The 25692-nt window shown below is 42.7% G+C and overlaps 1 protein-coding gene across 6 annotated transcripts in view; it reads right to left on the bottom strand.

Annotated features, from left to right (window-relative positions):
- Positions 1–25692, bottom strand: part of sec23a (Sec23 homolog A, coat complex II component) — a 79627-nt gene that overhangs the window by 1170 nt on the left and 52765 nt on the right. For 5 of the 6 annotated variants that reach the window (XM_077620822.1, XM_077620824.1, XM_077620825.1 and 2 more), the window contains 6 exons: positions 25290–25379; positions 25116–25222; positions 23672–23825; positions 19412–19489; positions 19171–19332; positions 12–98 (listed from right to left, as the gene is read on the bottom strand). In XM_077620822.1, the coding sequence (XP_077476948.1) occupies positions 12–98; positions 19171–19332; positions 19412–19489; positions 23672–23825; positions 25116–25222; positions 25290–25379 (678 nt within the window). Of the gene's footprint in view, positions 1–11; positions 99–5260; positions 5371–19170; positions 19333–19411; positions 19490–23671; positions 23826–25115; positions 25223–25289; positions 25380–25692 lie in introns of all 6 variants that reach the window. The other variant, XM_077620826.1, reaches the window with a different exon arrangement.

Raw genomic sequence — 25692 nt, 5'->3', positions numbered from 1 at the left:
TGTGCAAGTACCTCTCCGTGGTAGATAAGGATCTGGAAGAAGGTGTCCATGAGCAGGATGCGATCCGGAAGTATGCTGCTACTATCCAACAACACCGGCTGCATCACAAAACAACAACTCATGAGCTTCGAAGGTTGGGAATGAGTGGCATGTGGCCCATTCCAATATGTATCTAGATACCAGGATTCCAATCTGATCCAAAAATGATAGTTTTGAAGCTATATCTGTTCAATTACGATGATAATTTAGGGAAAGCGATTGAATTTGAGACCAAGTGGAAACAAAGCGATAAGATTTTTTTTAAATCTTGATTTCAATCATAAAGAAGACAATTTTGAAAAATAACATGTTAAATTTTTCTGAACAGGTAAGCGGTAATGTAGAGTATCATTAGCCTGATTGCTACACACCTGTTTAGAGTTTCAGTGGAAAATCTAAAATACTAGTGCAATGATCTTGGAAACATGCAATAACAATAGGCAGATAAAAAAAAAAAAAAGAAGCAGAAACAACATTTTTTTAAATCATGCGTAATATGAGGCAGGTATGGATTTTTGTTATGAAGTTGTTCAGTGACGACCAGGGCAGTCATGCTACATCTTCCTTGTGATTTTCTATAACAGAACCCTGGCAATGTATTAAATAAAGAAACAAAGTTAAACCTTGGATAATCAATTCCTTACCTCCCTTAAATTAGATTTATATCTGGATTACTGGCAAAATTATCGATTTGTATTTGTTTTTGCAATATATACGCTTCTATCTCTTGCTTTCATGAACAAATACAATGAGACTGTCTAATCATTTTTGGTCACAACTCTGTTATACAGTAATGGAAATTGGATAACTTTATTCATCCCGTATTTGGGAAATTTCATCGTGCCAGTAGCAAGAAAAGGCATAGTTATATTACAGTACAACCAAAGCAAAGCACAAAGTACAAAGCAAATCAAAGTAAATGGGATCATTAAGAATCACCAAATCAAATCATTAGGACAGAAAAGCAGCGAAAACACAAAACGTGCAAGAGTGGACGGAGCTACCGCCACCGGCTGCCCCTTGAATGGTGCCATTTTGGTTGCGGTAGCAAAAACGGATACAGACACAAAAGACGTAAAGTTGGACAAAAACTGGAACCACACACAGGAAGTCTTGCACAAGATGGGGAACTTCTGCAGACTGTGACCGAGGTAGAGAATATGCAGAGTCACTCTTCCAAGCTTATCCGCACAGTTCCTCAGTAGTCTGGAGCTGAAGACAAGAGTAGCAGAGTAGAGCCCCTCGACTCCGTTGCTGGTAAGCACCGACAGCTCTTCCATCTTATCCCACGATGGAATGGTTGGTCAGAAGCGTTGCCTCTTCTCCCGGCACTTTTGTCCAGCTCCGAATCTCCGGCGGCACCGAGGTGTTGCTCTTTCTGCTGCGTATTGTAACAGCTAGTCCCATGTGTGTGACAGCGTAGGCATGGCTGAATGGTTCCAAAAAAGAAGTAGCCGAAAGAAGCCAGGCTAACAGAACAAGGAAAGTTGTAAAAACATTAAAGTAAAAAGTATAAAGTACAAAGTAAAGTAAAAAGGAATGTATTAAGAAATATTAAAATGTAATTTAAAAAAAGATAGAAGGGCTGTAAAACACGAAAGACAGAGTGTACAGAGCTACTGCCAATGGCTCCCACATGAACGGCGCCATCTTGGACTATAAGTCCAAGTCCAAGACTATAAATCCATTCATTCATTTTCTGAACCGCTTTATCCTCACAAGAGTCGTGGGGGGTGCTGGAGCCTATCCCAGCTGACTTTGGGCCAGAGGCAGGGGACACCCTGTATCGGTGGCCAGCCGATGACAGAGCACACGGAGACGGACAACCATTCACACTAAAACTCATACCTATGCGCAATTCAGTGTCCAATCAGCCTACCATGCATGTTTTTTGGAATGTGGGAGGAACCGAAGTACAAGGAGAAAACCACTATCGACAGCTGAGTTTAACATCATGCCCCCCAAGCTCAGCAAGGTTAGGCAAGCAGTGAAGAAGGCAAGGTCCTCATCAGCACAGGGCCCCAATGGAGTCCCTTACAAGTTACATAAAAACTGCCCCAAAGTATTAGAGCTACTCTGGTACCTAATGAGAACTGCCTGGAAGAAGCAGCTCATTCCATCGGAATGGCAAAGGGCTGTAGCGGTCTTCATCTGAAGCAAACTCCAAAGAAATAGGCCAATTCAGAAGCATCGCCCTGCTGAATTTAGAGAAGATCTTCTTCTCGGGATTAGCCAGATGGATGACCACCTACCTTCTAGAGCAGGGGTCTCAAACTCGCGGCCCGCGGGCCAACTGCGGCCCTCGGGACGATAATTTGCGGCCCCCGTCTTAATATGAAAGATTAATGTTCGTGCGGCCCGTAAGATTGATATGAATGACACTTGTTGTGTTCGGAGCTGAATGAACCAATCACGGTGAGGTATACGGCTCTGGAGGGCGGGACATCGGCCGGGCTGTCCAGTGCCTCGCTCACTCACTCATTCATTCCTCCAATCAGCTGGGCGGAGGAGAAGCCGTGAAGCCGATCACTCCGCTCGGCGCGCACACTCCTCCGCTGCTCTCAGCATACAACTGAATGAGGCGCTATGATCCGTGATCCAGCCTGTGTCAGTGTAGCCATCTTCGCGAGCGAAACGGAGAGCGAAAGTGCGCATGCTCCACAAACCTGCGCGACTGAACGTGAAAGATCAACCCGAGACTCATTCCAAGTGGAAAAACATATTACAGAGCCCCAGAGATGTCTCTTTCAAAGCCTGGCGTGAAGAGAAAGGTCGTTGATGAGCACAGACAGTTTCAAGAAAAGTGGGGCGTGCAATATTTCTTTGTTGAACACAGGGGAACTCTGACGTGTCTCATTTGCACTGAAAAAGTTGCGGTGCACAAGGAATACAATTTGAAACGTCATTATACTACGAGACATGCTGAGGAGTACGAAAAATACCAGGGAGATGAGAGAGCCAACCAGGTTGCCAGTCTTAAAACATGTCTTCTGAGGCAACAGGATTTCTTCAAGAAGGCTACCAAAGACAGTAATGCAGCAGTCGAAGCGAGCTACGCCGTTTGTGAGTTGATTGCTAAAGCAGGAAAGCCATTCACAGAAGGTGAATTTATCAAAAAGTGCATATTACAGGCTGCACATATTGTCTGTCCAGAAAAGAAAAGTCTGTTCAACCACATTAGCCTTTCTGCCAACACCGTGGCAGAGCGCATTTCTCACCTGTCAAGTGACATTTATGATCAACTGTGTGAGAAAGCACAATGTTTCAGTGTATATTCAGTGGCTCTTGATGAGACCACAGACATCACAGACACTGCCCAGCTCGCAATATATATCCGTGGTGTTGATGACAATTTTAAAGTAATGGAGGAGTTGCTCACAGTAATTCCAATGCATGGCCAGACCACCGCGAAGGAAATATTTCACCAGCTGTGTGATGCCATTAAGAATGCCGGTTTGCCATGGAAGAGCTTTGTTGGAATAACAACCGATGGAGCCCCATCAATGACAGGGAGGAAGAATGGACTGGTAGCACTTGTTCAAAAAAAACTGGAAGAGGAGGGTGTGGAGGAGGCCATAGCTCTGCACTGCATTATACATCAGCAGGCCCTTTGCAGCAGATGCCTGAAGTTTGACAATGTGATGTCTGTCGTTGTGAAATGCGTCAACCAAATCAGATCCAGGGGCTTAAAGCACAGATGGTTCCGTGCTTTTTTAGAGGAAATGGAGTCAGAATATGGGGATGTGCTCTACTTCACTGAGGTACGTTGGCTCAGCAGGGGAAACGTGTTGAAGAGATTTTTTGAGTTTAGAGCAGAAGTAAAAGACTTCATGGAGATAGACGGGGTTGCTGTTCCTGTGCTAAGTGATCCCAAATGGCTCATGGACTTGGCTTTTCTTGTTGATATCACACATGAGCTTAATGTACTGAACAAGAAGCTACAAGGCCAGGGGCAACTTGTCAGTGCTGCCTATGACAACGTGAGAGCATTCTGCACTAAACTTGTGTTATGGAAAGCCCAGCTCTCTCAGACAAACCTTTGCCATTTCCCAGCATGCAAGGCTCTCGTGGATGCAGGCACACCATTCAGTGGTGAGAAGTATGTAGAGGCCATTTCGAAGCTACAGGAGGAATTTGATCACAGATTTGCAGATTTCAAGACACACAAAGCCACATTTCACATTTTTGCGGACCCCTTCTCCTTTGATGTGCAAGATGCCCCTCCTGAGCTTCAAATGGAGCTCATTGACCTGCAGTGCAACTCTGCACTCAAACCCAAGTTCAGGGAGGTGAGTGGAGAAGCAGACAAGCTTGGGCAATTTTTGAGAGAGTTGACCTCCAGCTTCCCTGAACTTTCCCGAATGTTCAAGCGGACCATGTGCCTTTTTGGGAGCACATATTTGTGTGAGAAGCTCTTCTCCACCTTGAACTTCAATAAGTCCAAGTACAGGTCCAGACTTATTGATGAGCATCTTCAAGCTCTACTGAGGGTCTCCACTGCTTCCTCCCTCAAGCCAAATGTGACTCAGCTATGTGAGAAGAAGCGCTGCCAGGTCTCTAGCAGCAAGGAGTAGGCAAGAGAAGCCGTGTTCAGAATATTTCATATTCAATGTTCCATTCAAGTTCAGAAAGTTAAAGGTTAAAGAGCTGTTAATACAGACATTTGAAACGGAATAAAAATAATTCATTTTCTCTACTTAGGCAGCCAGTGTATATCTCTCATTATTATTATTTTATTTTTGTATTACTGATTGATTGATTTTTTATTCATCTTTAAGTTAATTTATCTAATTCATTATTTTTTGTAAGAAAATATAGATATTTGATAACGTTGGAATGTTTTATCAGCGCTTTTCTTGTGGAAATCCTGATGCGGCCCAGTCTCACCCAGACTTGGCCTCTAGCGGCCCCCAGGTAAATTGAGTTTGAGACCCCTGTTCTAGAGAATAGCTACATCGATACCAACTGCCAAAAAGCAGGAATCCCAGGTTATCCAAGGTGCGTTGAGCATTCTGCCATGATCTGGGACCAGATCCAGAAGGCCAAGCGGGAGAAGACCGACCTGCACGTCATTCTGCTCGACCTCTAATGCTTATGGATCTGTCCCACACCTGCTGATCAGTTACGCCTTGGATTTTGTCCATATGCCTCCCTGCATCAAGAAACTGGTAGCACTGTACTTCAGGAACCTGCAGATGTGCTTTGCCCTCCAGGAACTTACCACCGGGTGGCAGCAGCTAGACGTGGGAATTGCAATGGAGTGCGCCATATCTCCATTCTTCTTTGTGGCATCTTGGAGGTAATCCTCATTGGAGCAAGAGCAGGGCTAGTCTGTGGAGAAGCAGCACAATTCGGGTCCAAAGCTAATCGTAAGGAGAGGAAGGCGTGACCGGACGTTTCGTCGAAAGACGTTTGGTCGCCCGGACGTTTCGTCGAAAGACGTTTGGTCGCCCGGACGTTTGGTAGAACGGACGTTTGGTCGCCGGGTTCGCTCCCTCTTATGAGAGGGAGAGAGACAGAGTTTACTGTTGAAATCGAGCAACCAGGTAATCTCTCGCTCTGAAAATTATAATCATGAGTGTTTGTAATTGCATTGACAATGTAAAAGAGCATTAATATCAAAATATCGCTCGCTCCCGGCAGACCTATTGGCATGTGTGTACATGCTATTCAGCGCCGTCAATGGCAGCCGAACGTCCACCGCAGTCAATGGCAGCCGGACGTACATCGCCGTCAATGGCAGCCGGACGTCCAAACACTTTTTCTCTCACGAGGATAATTTTGAGAGCGAGAGATTACCTGGTTGATCGCTTTCAACAGTAAACTCTCTGCTCTGCCGGGAGCGAGCGAGTGAATCCGGCGCTGAATAGCATGTACACACACGCCAATAGATCTGCCGGAAGCGAGCGATATTTTGATATTAATGCTCTCACTCTCTCTCTCACTCATGATTATAATGTTGAGAGCGAGAGATTACCTGGTTGATCGCTTTCAACAGTAAACTCTCTGCTCTGCCGTGAGCGGGCGAGCGAATCCGGCACTGAATAGCATGTACACACACGCCAATAGATCTGCCGGGAGCGAGCGATATTTTGATATCAATGCTCTCTTATATTGTCAATGCAAATACAAACTCACTCTTTCTCTCATGATGATAATTTTGAGAGCGAGAGATTACCGGTTGATCGCTTTCAACAGTAAACTCTCTGCTCTGCCGGGAGGGAGCAAGCGAATCCGGTGCTGAATAGCACGTACACACACGCCAATAGATCTGCCGGGAGCGAGCGATATTTTGATATTAATGCCCTCACCGTCTCTCTCATGATTATAATTTTGAGAGCGAGACATTACCTGGTCGCTCGCTTTCAACAGTAAACTCTCTGTCTCTCTCCCTCTCATAAGAGGGAGCGAACCCGGCGACCGAACGTCCGTTCTACCAAACGTCCGGGCGACCAAACGTCCGGGGACCAAACGTCCGAGTACCGGAGAGGAAGGAGATGGTGGTGGCGGAGGTGACAAAGATGGGGGAAGAGCCCATTAACCTCCTGACTAACAGGAAAAAAATGTCCAATCATATTTATTTTGAAATTCCCCAATCTATGTGAAGTAATTGGAATACTCCAAAAGAAATTTGGTATCATTGGAATGCTCTGAATGTCCTCTATAGAGCACAAAATGAGTTAATGCGATTGGATACACTGGGTGGGAGAAATTTAGGTTTACAAATGTCCTCTACAGAGAACAAATTTGAACTACTGGTAGTCAGGAAGACAAGATGAAGTCTGTGTCGCAGGGCCGACAAGGAAGCTGGATAAGGTGGGAGGGAGTTGTCAGTTTCCTCATTTACGCAACTTACGAGATACTTCCCTGTCCTCGTAACCTCCATTAATGTTTCGGGAATGAGGTATGCTGCGCACTTTGCAACGCTCCCAACACCAGCCTCCAGCACATCTTGTCAGACTGCAAGACTGCAGTTTCTCAGGGGCGCTACAGATGGCGCCATGACCAGGTCCTGAGGAAACTAGCTGAAGTGCTGGAGGGACGCCGACTGAGCAGCAAAAAAATCACCACCAGCAGAGAACCACAATTTCGTCACAGAATGGGAGGAAAAGACATACACCAGACCAAGAGACACACTAAGGCCCTTTTCCTATGGTCAGGAGTGGGAATTGAGGGTGAGACCTGAACAGGCAGCTCCGATTCCCCATGGAGATCATCACTACATCACTATGCCCAGACCTTGTGGTATGGTCCTCCAAGGCAAGAGCGGATCACCTCATAGAACTAACAGTACCATCAGAGGAGGGGATTGAGGCCGCCTTCGAGCGCAAGAAGGCCAAATACTTGGAGCTGGCAGCTGAGTGCCAGGAAATTGGCTGGAAGTGCACCATCTCCCCAGTGGACGTTGGCTGCCGAGGCTACGACGGGCTGTCAACAACACGCCTCCAGAGGGACGAAGGGGTGACTGGAGGCAACCTGAGGAAGGCCATAAAAGAACTGGCAGAGGAGGCAGAAAAAGGCAGCTTTTGACTCTGGCTGAGGAGGAAGGACAGAAGCTGGGGAAACAACAACTAACCCCAACAATGGCTGCAGGAGGCAACAGCTATCAGCTGCAGGGGGTGACAGGGAGAAGTCTCTGTCACTGCTCTGCCAGGATTAAAGGAGCGAAACATCAATGAATGGTGGTTCCTGGCTGATGACCCTGCAGCTGACCCGTGGGCATCGGAGGATGTGCGACAGGCAGCAATGGCAAGCAGGAAAAAACACCTACCTGTACATCAACTACAATAAACCATGACCATTACCATGTTAAGATAGCTCACATTAAACTTTAAATTTACCAGTTCATAGACAAAATTCATAAATTCAATGCAGATTTATCATGTTAAAAGAGGAAGTATATCATGTCAAAATGTGAAATTTCTCAGGTTAAAATATCAAACTACCATGTTCAATGGTTCAATTTTTCACATTAAAATTCAGATTGATCATATTAAACATGAAAATTCTTATGGTCATTTTATTGAAATTTATCTGTGAGAAAGTTTTCAGGTGGAAATGCAAAATATCTACTGTTAGAAAGTGAAATTAATTTCCATAAAATGTAAACTTTCCCACAATAAAACATGAAATTTCTCCTGTTAAAAGTTCAAAGTTTGGTGATTCAGTGCATCACGATATTTTCCATAAGTATCCAGAATAAACATTGACCGCTCACCCAACTCAAAGAAGACGAGGAAGAAGAGGGCAAGCTCATTCTACCTTTGTTTTGGATTTATAACAACATGCTCAGAGCCATCGAATTTGGAAATCGCATTCTCATGTCATGTCCTTGTACAAAACCATATTTGTACAAAGAGAGAAACACTGGTCACAACTCCCCATCACCATATTCCTTGTGTGCCAAAAATCTCCTGCAGAAGCTTCGACAAGCTACAAACCCTCCTGGAGATTCCATCAATGATCCAATGTCTTTCGAATCTGGCGAAGAGGCATTACCTGACTTGGAGTAAAGCTCTCAATAAGCTCTAGAGCAAGGGTCTCAAACTCGCCGCCCGCGGGCCAACAGCGGCCCTCGGGACGATAATTTGCGTCCCCCGTCTTAATATGAAAGATTCATGTTCGTGGGGCCCGCAAGATTGATATGAATGACACTTGTTGTGTTCGGAGCTGAATGAACCAATCACAGTGAGGTATACGGCTCTGGAGGGCGGGACATCGGCCGGGCTGTCCAGTGCCTCGCTCACTCACTCATTCATTCCTCCAATCAGCTGGGCGGAGGAGAAGCCGTGAACCCGATCACTCCGCTCGGCGTGCACACTCCTCCGCTGCTCTCAGCATAGAACTGGATGAGGCGCTATGATCCGTGATCCAGCCTGTGTCAGTGTCTGTAGCCATCTCCGCGAGTGAAACTGAAACTTAACAGTAAGTGCGTTAACATGACACTTGAGAAATTCGGAGAACTGCCGTAATCCAATACGATCGGAGAGCGAAAGTGCACATGCGCCACAGACCCGCGCGACTGAAAGTTAAAAGTTCAACCCGAGACTCATTCCAAGTGGAAACACATATTACAGAGCTCCAGAGATGTCTCTTTCAAAGCCTGCCGTGAAGAGAAAGGTCGGTGATGAGCACAGACAGTTTCAAGAAAAGCAGGGAGTGCAATATTTCTTTGTTGAACACAGGGGCACCCCGATGTGTCTCATTTGCACTGAAAAAGTTGCGGTGCATAAGGAATACAATTTGAAACGTCATTATACTACGAGACATGCTGAGGAGTACGAAAAATACCAGGGAGATGAGAGAACCAACCAGGTTGCCAGTCTTAAAACACGTCTTCTGAGACAACATGATTTCTTCAAGAAGGCTACCAAAGACAGTAATGCAGCAGTCGAAGCTAGCTACGCCGTTTGTGAGTTGATTGCTAAAGCAGGAAAGCCATTCACAGAGGGTGAATTTATCAAAAAGTGCATATTACAGGCTGCACATATTGTCTGTCCAGAAAAGAAAAGTCAGTTCAACCACATCAGCCTTTCTGCCAACACCGTGGCAGAGCGCATTTCTCACCTGTCAGGTGACATTTATGATCAACTGTGTGAGAAAGCACAATGTTTCAGTGTATATTCAGTGGCTCTTGATGGGACCACAGACATCACAGACACTACCCAACTCGCAATATATGTCCGTGGTGTTGATGACAATTTTGAAGTAATGGAGGAGTTGCTCACAGTAATTCCAATGCATGGCCAGACAACGCTAAGGAAATATTTCACCAGCTGTGTGATGCCATTGAGAATGCCGGTTTGCCATGGAAGAGCTTTGTTGGAATAACAACCGATGGAGCCCCATCAATGACAGGGAGGAAGAATGGACTGGTAGCACTTGTTCAAAAAAAAACTGGCAGAGGAGGGTGTGGAGGAGGCCATAGCTCTGCATTGCATTATCCATCAGCAGGCCCTTTGCAGCAGATGCCTGAAGTTTGACAATCTGATGTCTGTCGTTGTGAAATGCATCAACCAAATCAGATCCAGGGGCTTAAAGCACAGAAGGTTCCGTGCTTTTTTAGAGGAAATGGAGTCAGAATATGGGGATGTGCTCTACTTCACTGAGGTACGTTGGCTCAGCAGGGGAAACGTGTTGAAGAGATTTTTTGAGTTGAGAGCAGAAGTAAAAGACTTCATGGAGATAGACGGGGTTGCTGTTCCTGTGCTAAGTGATCCCAAATGGCTCATGGACTTGGCTTTTCTTGTTGATATCACACATGAGCTTAATGTACTGAACAAGAAGCTACAAGGCCAGGGGCATGTTGTCAGTGCTGCCTATGACAACGTGAGAGCATTCTGCACTAAACTTGTGTTATGGAAAGCCCAGCTCTCTCAGACAAACCTTTGCCATTTCCCAGCATGCAAGGCTCTCGTGGATGCAGGCACACCATTCAGTGGTGAGAAGTATGTTGAGGCCATTTCGAAACTACAGGAGGAATTTGATCACAGATTTGCAGACTTCAAGACACACAAAGCCACATTTCAAATTTTTGCGGACCCCTTCTCCTTTGATGTGCAAGATGCCCCTCCTGACCTTCAAATGGAGCTCATTGACCTGCAGTGCAACTCTGCACTCAAAGCCAAGTTCAGGGAGGTGAGTGGAGAAGCAGACAAGCTTGGGCAATTTTTGAGAGAGTTGACCCCCAGCTTCCCTGAACTTTCCCGAATGTTCAAGCGGACCATGTGCCTTTTTGGGAGCACATACTTGTGTGAGAAGCTCTTCTCCACCTTGAACTTCAATAAGTCCAAGTACAGGTCCCGACTTGCTGATGAGCATCTTCAAGCTCTACTGAGGGTCTCTACTGCTTCCTCCCTCAAGCCAAATGTGACTCAGCTATGTGAGAAGAAGCGCTGCCAGGTCTCTAGCAGCAAGGAGTAGGCAAGAGAAGCAGTGTTCAGAATATTTCATGTTCAATGTTCCATTCAAGTTCAGAAAGTTAAAGGTTAAAAGAGCTGTTAATACAGACATTTGAAACGGAATAAAAATAATTCATTTTCTCTACTTAGCCAGCCAGTGTATATCTACTGTATGCTCATTATTATTATTTTATTTTTGTATTACTGATTGACTTATTTTTATTCATCTTTAAGTAAATTTATTTAATTCATTATTTTTTGTTAAAAAATAAAGATATTTGATAACGTTGGAATGTTTTATCAGCGCTTTTCTTGTGGAAATCCTGATGCGGCCCAGTCTCACCCAGACTCGGCCTCTAGCGGCCCCCAGGTAAATTGAGTTTGAGACCCCTGCCGTACAGTAATACCTTGAGATACAAGCTTAATCCGTTCCAGGACCGAGCTCATTTGTCAATTTACTCGTATCTCACATAAAATTTTCCCATAGAAATGAACTAAATACATTGCTCAGTACAGCAGACTGACAGCTGGATGAGCGAGAGAGAGAAAGGACAAGAGAGACTTTACAGATGCGCTCGTAACATAACATGAACTTTAAATTGAACTTAAATGAACTTAGATCTCTATACACACTCACCTTATTTACTGGCATATAAGCCACCCGCGCGTATAGAATGCACCTTGAAAGTTGTTTCGAAATTTTTGAATTTTACAATTTCTCGCGTATAAGCGTATAATTTTCACCTCCATGTTCATGGTTTTAATAGGGAGTACAAATGTGTTACTTTGAAGGGAAAATCTTAAGAAAAATCATCACAAGTGGTATTTCTGAGATACTGCATGAATAAAATGCACATTATTAGGGTCAACATCATAAGGAAGTTAATATGCCTGTCTTTGTAAATGCAAAATATCAAATTATTCAATTGACCGGACGTTTTGTTGACTGACACTTCGTCCCCGGACGTTTAGTCGAACGGACGTTTGGTCGCCGGACAGTTCGACCCTGACTGACATAGCTTCTTAAAGGGACAACGCATGTACATACAAAATCTTATACACTCACACGTCGGCTCAGTGAAACTGCTCATGGCCATTGTTGGCTTTTATTGATGCGTAGACCGTGTTGTTTTACCTTGTTTTGTCGTGTGCGGTCTTTTGGTCGCCCCGACCGTGACAACGGGCGACCAAAAGACCGACAACCAAAAGACCGCACACGGACAACAGGCATATTAACTTCCTTATGATATTGACCCTAATAATGTGCTTTTACAGTATCTCAGAAATAACACGTGTGATTTTTCTTAAGATTTTTCCCTTCAAAGTATAACATTTGTACTCCCTTTTAAAACCATTAATATGGAGGTGAAAATTGTGTGTTTATACGCGAGAAATTATAAAATTCAACTATTTTAAGGCCATTTTAAGGGTGCGGCTTATACATGTGGGCATCTTATTCGCAAGTAAATACAGTACAGTGGTACCTCGAGATACGAGCTTAATCCGTTCCGGGACTGACCTCGTATGACAAGATTCTCGTAACTCGAGCGGAAGTTTCCCATTGAAATGAATGGGAAACAAATTAATTCGTTCCAACTCTCTGAAAAAAACACCAAAAACAGGATATTGGATTGAAAAAAAAGTTTTATTTCTTATAATTCGCCATATATTGACAAAGTAATAAATAACGAGTGGTTCAATAGAAATAAAGTGTTTAATCTAACTAAAATTGGGCGGATTTCGCCGAGGGAAGAGGGGCACAAAAGGGGCGGGGGGCTTCGTTTTTTTTCCCCACACAATGCACTCGTAAACGGAACAAACACTCCACCCTCACGTTCGCTATCGATGGGCTGTTTGCTGTCGTACTATTCCCTTCAAAATATTCCGAAATTGATGCACACAAATGTCCCCACAATCGGATAACGCACGACCACTTGCCAACGAGCAGCAGTCTTTTATCAGCGATCGCGCCGCTGCTCATGGGAGCTTTGGGGGCGCTGGCTAGCGGCTCCTTTTAGCTTGTAGCATCTGTGTTCGCATCCCCTCGAACGGCGCCTATGATAGAGTTGCTACCGGGGATGCTGTTGCGAGCCAGTGCCCCTGATGTTCTTATAAGCAGCCAACGAGAAGTAATATAATACTCCTCGTATTAGATAAAAATAACAGGAAATGCAGCAGCTGAGCTTACCCACGTATTGATTGTGGGTAAGGTTTTATTCTGAGTGCCATTGCCTGTCGGCGTTGTGTGCACGAGTATACTTCATTACCCAGAAAGCCCTATTTCCCCGCGCATGCGCGTTGTGCGTTTCCTGGTCTGAATAACTCATCCGGTGCTCGTAAATATTGTTATACACGAAAGATATGCAAAAAAAAATGCCATGGCCACCTGGTTTGGTCGCATCAAGAAATTTTGACCGCATCACGGGCGAATTATTCGATCGAAATTTCCCCCGTAAGACGAGCATTTTGTATGATGAGCGGTCGTATGACGAGGTACCACTGTACTTATAAAACAACATTGTCTGTCATAAACGAATCTGTCAAAACATAGGCTTTGTTCTTGTTTTTAAACCATGAGGCGAACATATTGATTAAAGCTGACTTTACCATAAAGGAGGCAGCAGCATTCCCACACATGAAATGTGTTTCGAAATTTTTGAATTTTACAATTTCTCGCGTATAAGCGTATAATTTTCACCTCCATGTTCATGGTTTTAATAGGGAGTACATATGTGTTACTTTGAAGGGAAAATCTTAAGAAAAATCATCACAAGTGGTATTTCTGAGATACTGCATGAATAAAATGCACATTATTAGGGCCCTGCTCTAGAGTAAATCCTCATATTTCATCTTCACTTAACTTTCATCATACTGCAAAGATCTCTCATCAACGTTTTTTTTTTTTAAATCAAGCGGGGAAGAGTTATTGTCAATATGAGTAGAGTACTTAAACTACTTACACTATAAATAGATTATTTTAATATTAATACATTACAGTATTTACATATACATATAACTGTTTAGCGTTTAATATATGTATACAATTCTTGATAATCTATAGACGCATGAAAAAAACATTTAAGTATGGTAGATATATCAGTGTGGTGATCCTACGTCGTGGTTTTTTGATTATTGTGGCCATGTCTCGATGAGATTATCTGTGAAATTTGAAGGAAGAGAGTAACTCTACTTCCGAAATTAATTGGTTCCAGAACTTGTCGTAACTTGGATTATTTGTAAATAGAGCCATATTTAATATGAAAATTCTCTCATTTAGTCCACGGCCCTAAAAAAAAACTATCAGGTAAACCCTCTAAAATGATCCAAGTGTCCTAATTTTGTAAGAAAGATGTAAGAAACACAAAAATGAGAGAAAATCATAAGAAAATTATATGTTAATGTATTAAAATTAATAAAGAGCATGCAAAAGCAATTTTGCTTTGTGCAGGAGGAAGCAACATTAGGCAACAGACAAAGCAGAACACAAACACACAACTTCGAATAATGGATTCAAAACAATTTGGCATTGAATAGAACTTGGAATACAATAATCCCTCGAATATTGCGGCTTCAACTATCGAGGCTTCACTATATGGTGTTTTTTTTCTGGGGGATTTTTTTTTTGTAAGTTCATAAAAATGTGAAAATCCACGCTGAAACTTGCAAGCGGAAGCCACTCCCCTGTCCTCCGCTTGCTACTAGAACTCAGCACTGTGTATGCTCCGAGCTCCAAAGCCTGACAGAGCACTTCCGGCCGACACGCTTCTTATATAGAGAAAAGGCGGACGTGGGTGGGGTCAGGCATGCGGAGGGGGTGTGTTTAAGAAGACACTTTTACTGTCGTTCTTGGTTGCCATGCTAATGGACAGAAACTACCACCTATGGTGATTTTTAAGCGAAAGACGCTGCCGAAAGAAAAGTTTCCGGCCGGCGTCATCGTGGAGGCAAACCAAAAGGGCTGGATGGACGAGGAGAAAATTGGATTGGATTGGATAACTCTATTCATCCCATATTCGGGAAATTTCGTTGTTACAGTAGCAAGAGGGCGAGGATGCAGAAATAGGAAAGGCATTTTAGACATAAATAGATAGGTAATAAGTAAGTTAATAAATAAATACATGAATAAATATATAAATAAGCGTGTTGCTGAAATATATATATATATACACATATATATATATATACACATATATATATATATATATATATATATATATATATATATATATATACACACATATATATATATATACACACATATATATATATATATATACACATATATATATATACACATATATATATATATACACATATATATATATATATATATATATATATATATATATATATATATATATATATATATATATATATACACATGCACACATACATACATAGCACACATATATATATATAAGCACATATATACATACATATAGTGAGGTGTATGTTAAGAGACCGGATGGCTCGCCGTCACTTTTGATTGCGACTCCATGCGTGCCCATCTCACAGCAGCGGTGAAAAACCAAGTCACGAAAATGAACTCTGAGCTTGCCGTCATTCCCGGAGGCTTAACTAAAGAACTCCAAGCGCTGGACATCGGCATCAACCGAGCGTTCAAAGCAAAGTTGCGAGCGGCATGGGAACAATGGATGATAGGTGACAAACAGCTTTACGAAGAGTAGGAGGGTTGCGCCACTATTTGCGAATGGATTGTGGCCGCTTGGACTAACGTGTCTGCTTGCACTGTTGTTCGAGCTTTTGCCAAAGCCGGTATCATTTCTGTGGAGCCACATGGCAATGTGAGTGACTCTGACAACGAAGAGCGGGAACCCAGCATTTTTGATGAATCATTTGCACAATTGTTCAAGTCGGACACAGAAAATGAGGACTTTGATGGATTTGTGGGTGATGCTTGATCAAAAAACGTGAGTACATTGTAAAATGGCTAAATAAAGTACAACCGAACTCAGTTTTGCTTCCGTTGCCTTTTTAAAAACGTGTTTTTAGCGTGTGTCCGTATGTTTAAGATGGTGTATGTTTTGGCATGCCTGGCTGCGTGTATTAGTGCGGTGCACCTTGTGTGTATGTCAAATACAGAAATAGCACTTGTTACTGAGACTGCGCCTTTAAATGCGCCATATAGTCGTGAAAATACGGTAAATACAATTTTTTTTAAAGTTCTTAAAAACGTTAAAATCCATGCTGAAATTCGCAAGTGAAAGTCACTCCCCTGTCCTCTGCTTGCTACTAGGACAGAGCACTGAAGTTAAAAAAAATAAGGGTGACTCTACTTCGCGGTTTTTCGTTTATCGTGGCCATGTCTGGTCTACATTAACCACGATAATCGAGGGATTACTGTATTAGTTATGGACGGAAAACGGGGCCACCTTCTTCATTTAATTTGCACCAGTAATTTAAATAAAGAACAAAGTCGCTTTAACCACACAGGGAAAAAAAATAAAAAACAGAGAGTTGTTGTTGGGAGACACCCATTGGCCCCCGGAGTGAAGGGAGATTGTCAAGCAGGACTCTACGCTACTGCGACGATTTCAAAATAAAATAACGAATACAAAAAATACATTTACGTTTTGGGGGATTTCGTAACTTGGATCTTTTCGTATACAGTGAGTCCACAGAAATAAAATATACACTTACACTCTACGTGCAGTCGTATACAAAAAACGCCCCACATTATAATTTTACCATATATAGTGCCGTGAAAAAGTACTTACCCCCTTCCTGATTTCTGTTTTTTGCATATTTATCACACACTAAGGTTTCAGATCATCAAACCAATTTTAGTATGACACAGAGACAACTCAAGGAAATAGAAAATTCAGTTTCTAAATGATGATTTTGCCCCCTGAACCTAATACCGGGTTGTGCCACCTTTGACAGTAATAACCTTTCTTTCATAATTCTTTGGAGGAATTTTGGCCCACTCTTCTGTGGAGAATTGTTTCAATTCTGCAATATTAGAGGGTTTTCTACCATGAACAGCCCGTTTCAGATCACCCAACAGCATTTCAATAGGATTTAAATCGGGACTTCTACTTGGCCACTCCAAAACCTTAACTTTTTTTTTTTGCCATTCAGAGGTGGACCTGCTGGTGTACTTTGGATCATTGTCATTATTCATGCTCTAAGAGCACTGGAGTTTGAGCACAGGAACTGAGGGTCGGACGTTCTCCTTCAAACTTTGCTGGTAGACAGCAGAATTCATTCTTCCTTCAATTACAGCAAGTCGTCCCGGTCCTAAGGCAGCAAGAAGCCCCAGCCCATCACACTGCCACCACCATGCTTCACTGTTGGTCTTTTGATGGAATGCTATGCCATTTTTTCGCCAAATGTAATGGGCCTCACACTTTCCAATAAGTTAAACTTTTGACTCATCAGTCCACAGAATGTTCTTTCAAAAGTGTGGAGGATGATCAAGATGTTTTTTGGAAAACATCAGATGAGCCTTTATACTAATCCCTCGAATATCGTGGTTAATGGAGACCAGACATGACCGCGATAAACAAAAAGCCGCGAAGTAGGATCACCCCTATTATTACTACCACAATACATGTTTTCGTTCCTATACAGAAATACAAGTGCACCAGTACAATGATCAAAAAGTGTATATTTATTAAATATTACAGCTATAAGCATATCAAAAGACTAATGTATTATCTAAATATAATGTGTATATATATATATATATATATATGAAAGTAATAAAATTCTTTAAAAACTACTCACAGTGAAAATAGTTCCTTTCTGCTTGATATAAATCCCCCAAAACAGGTTAATGGGAGTTTAAGTCCAAGTTTTTTGTCTTCTTGTGGCCATAGGTCCATTGCCCTTGATATTCGAGTTATTACTATACTCCCCTGACTAAGCGTGAGATGGAAACATGTCAGGTAACAAGACGACCTAAAAAACACCATTGTCTATTCTGAACGAATCAGTCAAAACATAGGCTTTGTTCTTGTTTTTTAAAACATGAGGACGGTCCATTAAAGCTGGCTTTACCATGAAGCCAGGCAGCAGCAGCATTCCCACATATGATGATGTTGATTCACAACCTTAGTTAAACTTTCAATAAAAATGTCCGGGAAAGCAACCACTTCCCCAAAAACTTGTTGCTGCCTGTTCCGGCCGGGGCAGACTTCGCTCGCCGCCGGCATGCACCGCTGGATCGCCGGCCAATGCGGCCGGCATGCGCCACTGGACCACCGGGGGAGAAATTAAACTTCCACTTTGCTACTCCGCGCTATCCAACCGTCAATTAGCCGCCCAAGGAGCTCTATTTTCGCGCAATGACATCACCCCACTGCCCGGACTTAAATGGAATCTCAACTTCCACGTTCCTACGCCTCCACGTCCCGCCATCCTCAACGGCCTAAGTGCTCTATTTTCGGACAAGGCCAATTCAATCCGCCATAACGTCGCCCAGGACTCGCATTTCTCCCCCAAAAATCCCCCTCGCTGGTGTTCCATGTCGTCCAATTTGCCGAGCACGTTTTATTTTCAAACAAGCACGAGGGCCCGGCTTCGCCAATCCAACCTGCGTGGGCGAGGTTGTTATTGTGCGTGTTTTGGTAATCAATTTGTGTAAGGAGAAGCACAGTGGCTAATCCACACGTGGGCAGATCACAATAAAGGATGAAAGTGGAAAAGTCACGACAGAAAAAAAAGTGTTTCGGGGAGCACCTGCAAACTCGCTGGCGGAAATTCTTCCGAAAATGACGTTTGTAAATGACGTGGAAAAACGTCCTACCTTACGACCAATCAGCCACACGGTGTGTTTAGGCACATCATGTAAAAACAACGATTCATACATCAACTCTGCCTTCAGCTGTAACAAATAAAAGTTGAGTTTACACGCTTAGAGAAGGTGAAGAAATTCAGTCACTATTACTATCTATATATTAGGATCCAACAGCCGTTTCTGGCCACCATAAAAAAATTCAACTTTCCACGATGCACGGTTTGGACAAACGCAGCGTGAGAATATTAACATAACCACACATACACACACCCACCCACACATCCATAAATCATGCTTTAAAATGATTAATAGATAAATGAGTCGGTGTCTTGACCTTCGTGGCACACGCTCCACCGAACCTCTAAGATCGACTGACAGAACCCCTTGGGTTCGATCGAACCCAGGGTAAGAATCACTGGATCAATAGAAGCATGCGAAATTAATCATAAAATGAGGTGAGCAACTGACCTCAGGTGGTCCCTGGAAGGAGTATGCATAGAGGACAGGCTGGATCATGATGAGCGCCTGTGTGAGTTCATGGCGGTTGAACTGGTGACGGTAGTACGAGCTCTCGTCTGGACTGTTGTTAAACACCTGCAGGAAGGGTGAGCGCCTCAGGTGGAACATGAACTGAAACAAAATGTACATGGGCAGTGGTGTTAAGGAAACGGTTGGTAGAGACACCAGTAGGCACCGTAACATGGCTCACCTGAGGGTACAAGGAGAAGGTCTCGGAGAACCTAAAGGAGTTGGGATCATCTTTATGGTAATCACCAAACTTCTGACACTGTAGGAAAAATAGTCCACAAATAGCTCGGCTTCAGTCTATCAAGGTATTTTAAATTAAGTATCCAAACAAAAAATGTTCATAAAAATGTTGAAATTCACCCTGAAACTCAAAAGCGGAAGACAGGAGACACCACTCAACTCAGCGCCAAAGAAGAAAAATTCCGCGGTAGAAGAATGGTCGCGCAAAGGAGAAGTATGTCATTTAAAAATACAAAGGCCGAACGCTGGGCAGAGGCCATTGGCCTTATCCAAAAATACAAAATAGAGCTCTATAGGCAGACAAGACAGTTGGACGCCACGGTGGGGTGGAGTGGAAGTTGGATTTCTTTGCGGGGGCCTGTAAGATGCCGTCGCTCTTATCTGAAAATAGAGCTTTCTGGGCGGACAAGAAGACTGGACGCCGTTGAGGGGCAGAGTGGAAGTTGGATTTCTCCCCATGTGTGGGCACGGGGCGGATGTCGTCGCTCTTATTCGAAAATAGAGCTCTCCGGGTGGACAAGACGACTGGACCAAGTGGATGAGCGGCGTGGAAGTTGGATTTCCCCCAAACTATAACTATAATCTATATCTATAATCTAGAACTATAATCTAGAACTATAATCTAGAACTATAATCTAGAACTATAATCTAGAACTATAATCTACAACTATAATCTATAACTATAATCTATAACCATATCTACAACTATATCTATAACTATATCTATAACTATATCTACAACTATATCTATAACTATAATCTATAACTATATCTACAACTATAATTAACTAAAACCTCTATTTCATTGGCATGCCACACTTTCCCCCGTAGTAACGTTCAATCAGAGGTGCCTTTCAATTAGAAGGTGCCGCTCTATTTTTCGACGAGCTGGTCAGAATTTTGAGAAGATGTGGTAAATTTTATGGATGAAAAGAGAAACCATATAGCATATTTATTCAACAAAAGGCACAAATACAAGGCGATTACTGGTAAGTAATTACAAATTCACTGGTGAAAATCAAGTGACACGTCGCTGTTGTAGCTGTCCTCGTCATTCACGTCACCTTCCGCATCAGCATCGAGTTTCTGAGTGAGTTAACGTTCATCGTCGTCATCGGCTCACGCTTGCTGGAGAAGTTGCAAACCAGTCTGAATCGGGCCGTCTGACTGAACCAATGGATCTGGCAATCCTTCGAGCTGTCGAGAGCGTTGGTCAGTCCGCATCCCTTGAACGACTTGATGATTAGATCCTCTGGTAGATGATCCCAAGCATCGACAATCCATTTCAAATAAACTTCCATTGTTGGTGCTCGCATGTTGCCAAATTTGGTGTATGTAGCTCTTCTTGCCGTGCAATATCCCGTTCTCGTAGAACTGTCGACCTTGGCCTTGAATGGGGCGTTCCAGTAGACCACGGGGGCCTGTATAAATTTGGGGCAGCCTCCGGGAATCACGGCCACATCAATATGGAGCTTCTTCAATTGCTTCTTGGTGGCATCGCTAATGTGACAACAGTGTGAATCCCAGGCAAGAAGGCGCTTGCCATCTGACCACCTTCTCAGGTTGAGAAAAACCTCCGGAATGCCGCTCTATTTTTCAAACTTTTCCCGTAGTGACGTTCAATTCGAGGTGACGTTCAATTAGAGGTGTCGTTCAAGAGATGCAGTTCAATTAGAGGGTGCCGTTCTATTTTTCAATTCTTCCACCAAGATGCCGTTCAAATAGGTTTTACGGTATATCTCTATCTCTATATATAGATATACTCAAATATCGCAGCCATGTCTGGTCTACATTATTCGCTCTGACTGCCATAAGGTACCGAGATAAAATCCTTTAACACATTGTGACACCCTACGCTGGTGCAGTAGATTCGGGTTTCCTCAGAATGCACAACAATGTGGCAAGAGTATGCAGACAGTACCTGGAGGATAACAATTGAATGGCCTTCACAATCCCCTGATTTAAATATCTGAATCATATATTTTGTCCATCAATACTTATTATTCGAAATGGTCTGTTAGCTTCCGTTCATTGCTTTCCCCCCTAGTTGCACTGCTTCCAGATGTGTGTTTTCATATTGAAGCATTTAACCAATCACATTTCAGCCATTATTTGTTGCCAGATCAGATCTGCCTCAAAGCCTTCACAATCAGTTCTGCGGGCTCTGCTGCATTAAACTAGACTGTTGCTTTTAACCAATCAGATTTTGAGTTGGCAACGCCACAATGCTTTTTCATACGCATTAGCAGTTTGCTGGCTGGGATACGTCATTGCTTTCACCAACTATGATTGGCTAGTAGGTGGGCCAAAGCCATAGGGAGGCAGCCACAGATCGCAAACTCCACCCACAATGGCCGACAGAAGCAAAAACAAATGGATTCTGTTGCAGATTCGCTCACAAAGCTATTTTCCAGACGGACTTTTCCAGAAAAAAATGGACATCATTAAGAAAGGGCGGTGAACTCGGAAGCTAGCAAGCCAGTTACAGCCGGGAAAATGGTGTGGGCGGCACTTTCAGTGCGCTAACTTAGCTGCACCAGCAAATAGTATATTGATTTAAAGCCATTTTCAAAACGGACTATGCCGGAAATATGACAGGACAGGCTCGACTTTCATCATTAGCTTTGATGGCGATAGGAAAGAAGGAAGAAAGAAAGGAGGATGGATATTGTGTACAGTTAAAAAGAATTTTTGGTGAGTATAATATGGCTATATTCCTAAATAATATTTCAATTGTGGACCCAGTTCTGATATCTGAAAAGCTCCAGTGTTTGTATTTAAGCTCAAGTGTTTGTATTTACTCACTAAATGCTGCTAGGATGTGGATTTTACCCCAGTTTAATTTTTGCCGTTTCACCATTGACGTCCATTGCTGTCTTTTCCCGAGGAAATCACCCCCTGGCCTGGTTGTAATGTCTCAAAAGCTCCAGTATTTGTATTCAGTCAATAAATGCTGCTAGGAAGTGGATTTTACCTAATTTTAGTGAATTTTTTGTAATTTCACGTATGGACGTATCGACATTCATCGCTGTCTTTTTACCGGGGAAATGATACTCCGGGCCCGGTTCTGATGTCTAAAAAGCTCCAGTATTTGTATTTAATCAATAAATGCTGTTTTCGGCTGGATTTTACCCCTTTTTCGGGCAATGTTTGCCCGTACGCCATTGACGTTCATCGCTGTCTTTTCCCGGGAAAAATCGCCCCCCCTGGCCTGGTTTTAATGTGTGAAAAGCTCCAGTATTTGTATTTAATCATGAAATGCTGCTAGGAAATGGATTTTACCCCATTTTTGCGCATTGATTTATTGATTATTTTTTATGTGTCGCAGCTCTAGCTGCAGTAGAGGTTTTATAGCCATAAAAAAAATTTCAGGGTTGGATTGATACGTCGAAGGCGCTACGAGAAAATGCACCGACCGCCACTGCCTAATAGAACATCTGTGAGACATTCAATTTCTGTCCGGGATACAACACCAGGTTGCTCCTCAGACTCACAGCTCAGGGATGGATGCCCTTACATAGTTCTGGCAGGAAATGCCACAAGACACCATCTGTCATCTCATTAGGAGCATGCCGCAAAGTTTTTATACATACTAGCTCATGGCACCCACACAGTGGTTAGTGCGTCGGCCTCACAGTTCTGGGGTCAAGGGTTTGATCCCAGGTTGGTCCTCACTGAGTGCATGTTGTGTGTGTTTACCCTGGGTGCTCCGGTTTTCTCCCACATTTCAAAACCATGCAGGGTAGGCTGGTCGAAGATTTGAAATTCCCCCTAAGTTTGAGCGTTAAAGGTTGACCATCTCCCTGTGACCCTTGTGAGGATAAGCGGTTGAGAAAATAAATGAATGAAAACATTCTTCACACATCTTCATTTCACTCAGATTTTGGGTGTCTACAAAATTGAGCCCTCTGTATGCTGAAAATGTTTATTTCCATTAAACGACTTGGCATCCTTTTGCTCCGAAGAGATTGCCCTCTTGATATTTGTATAGATATCCAACTTCATATTGAGACCTGATGTGTCTAATGGGTTTCTTCCATTAATTTTTGTGAGCAGTGTATATACAACCATCTCTCCAACCATCCATCTCCATTTGTCCATGCTAGGATGAATAAATAACAGTTGAGTGGTAGAAAAACACCATAGACGTAGGCAACATAAGAAAATAATCAAACAAAAGACAAAAGTATGCAAAATTTACCAATCTGATGAGCTGCCGGTCCAACCAGCGGAGGACATCTGGCCCCTCCTCCATGTCAGCGCGGTACACTGCCAGACGTGCCATTAAAATGGCCGCCGCCTCTTGATCAAAGGATGCGGCGATACTTTGGATTTGAGTCTGCGCATCCGCCCAGCTACAAACAAAGGTTACCAAGTAGTTGTTTTTTAAACACACAATTGGTTAATGTTGTGTTTATTAGATGTGTGTTCATGTGTTTGTGTGCTCTATCTGCTGCCTACCATTAGCTTCCTCTTGTTCACCTGCGTTTTAACACATTAAGACATTAATAAATCATTTTCTCTTTTGTGTGTTTCTCACATCTTTCATACAAAATTGGGACACTGACCAATTTTAAAGGGTTTAGTTGGTAGTTGTGTAAGGACTGTGGAACGAATTAGAGAATTTACATGCAAAGAAAGTACTGCTTTAATTGCAATTTCCAACTAACGAAAAAATGTCTGGAACCAATTTACTTTGTAAGTAGAGGTACGACTGTACTCAGGTACGACTTATAGACCCAAAAATGTGCTACATGGATTTTTATAAAATGGTTTTAAAGATTTTTTAAATACCAGCGGGAAACCTGAATTATTAAAAGTGGATTAGTGTCTTTGTCATCTTTTACTTAATTTTATGAACTTGCAAGCACTGTTGTTCAAGCTTTCGCCAAAGCTGGCATCAAGTTCCCGGAATACACAACTCTGACTGACAGTAAGATGCAGCATAGCATGTTGAACGCCGAACTCTTTATATTAGATACAATATATATTATATGAGGAGTTTGACGGTTTTGTAGATGTTTAACTGCTTTAACCTCTATTAACGTGTGTACCTTTTACCTCAATAAAGCACTATCAAACTTAGTTTTGCTCATGCGGCCTTTAAAAAAACACCTAGCGGCTAGCTGCTAGCATAACATACTCTTGCCTTGTGTCATGCTAGCGCCCTATCCGAAGAGGCGCACTTTGTATTGACAAAAAACAGAAAATATACCCACCCTTTCAGACGCAGGTGCGTTTTGTAGGTGTGAAAATACGTTTTTTTTTTAAACATTTGGTTATTGTTAAGACAGGATTCAAGAACAATCAAACTAAAAAGTTCAAAAGACATAACATTAAAAATATGTATTCAGGAACATCCTTAAATTATTTTAATATTAATTAAAGTAAAAAGTAATTAATTTAAAATGTAATACATTTTGTGAACACACAATAGAGTTCCAAGTATTGTTTTCTTCTTTCTATCATATTTCTAATTTTTTGTTGTATTTACTTTATTTCATTTAACAAAAATCTCTTTTTAATTTTAGGTTTCTTCATTTGTCAGTTTTACTTTTTCAGCCAATGATTGAACTTTTTGACACGTATAGGTGTAAAAATCCAACACTTTTCAAGACTCTACTCCCTGTATGTGTGCGTCTTACTTTCTTGCAATGGTGGTAACACGTATGCGTCTCTGCCCCGACGCGTGCTGGTACTGCGTGACGAACTGCAGCGTTCCACGGCCGCCTTGAGGGATTGGAGCGTTGTGCTGGGCACAAACACGAACCCGGACAATAAACGGATAGCAAATGTCGTAAATTGTTGGTGGGGCATACCTGATTGACCACCTCAAAGTAGAGCGCCAGGGTGGTGCTGGGGTCCAAACCGCAAATCTTCCACTGACACGTTCCACCGCTGCCTATCTCCTGGAACAATACAAGACCAACCAATGTAAACCAATTTTCTTCAGAGCAAGAGGTTGGGAACCTTTTAGACCGAGAGAGGCATGAACATTCATATTTTTAGATGTAATTCCTTGAGAGTGATAATCAGGATTTAAAAGATATTAAAAAATACAGTAATAGCTTAAGATATGAGTGCCCCAACATACGAGCAATTTTAGATACGAGTAAAATTCCGAGCAAATATTTACCTTGAGAAACTAGACAAATTTGAGACAGCCAGTTGGCCAGGCCACCAGAGGCTGCTTTATGAGCCGACTCTCCCTCGTGCAAAGAT

Source organism: Stigmatopora argus, chromosome 15, assembly GCF_051989625.1.
Source record: "Stigmatopora argus isolate UIUO_Sarg chromosome 15, RoL_Sarg_1.0, whole genome shotgun sequence".
NCBI classification, from domain to species: domain Eukaryota; kingdom Metazoa; phylum Chordata; class Actinopteri; order Syngnathiformes; family Syngnathidae; genus Stigmatopora; species Stigmatopora argus.
Note: the sequence above shows the minus strand (reverse complement) of the source record. Positions and strands in the feature narration are given on the sequence as shown.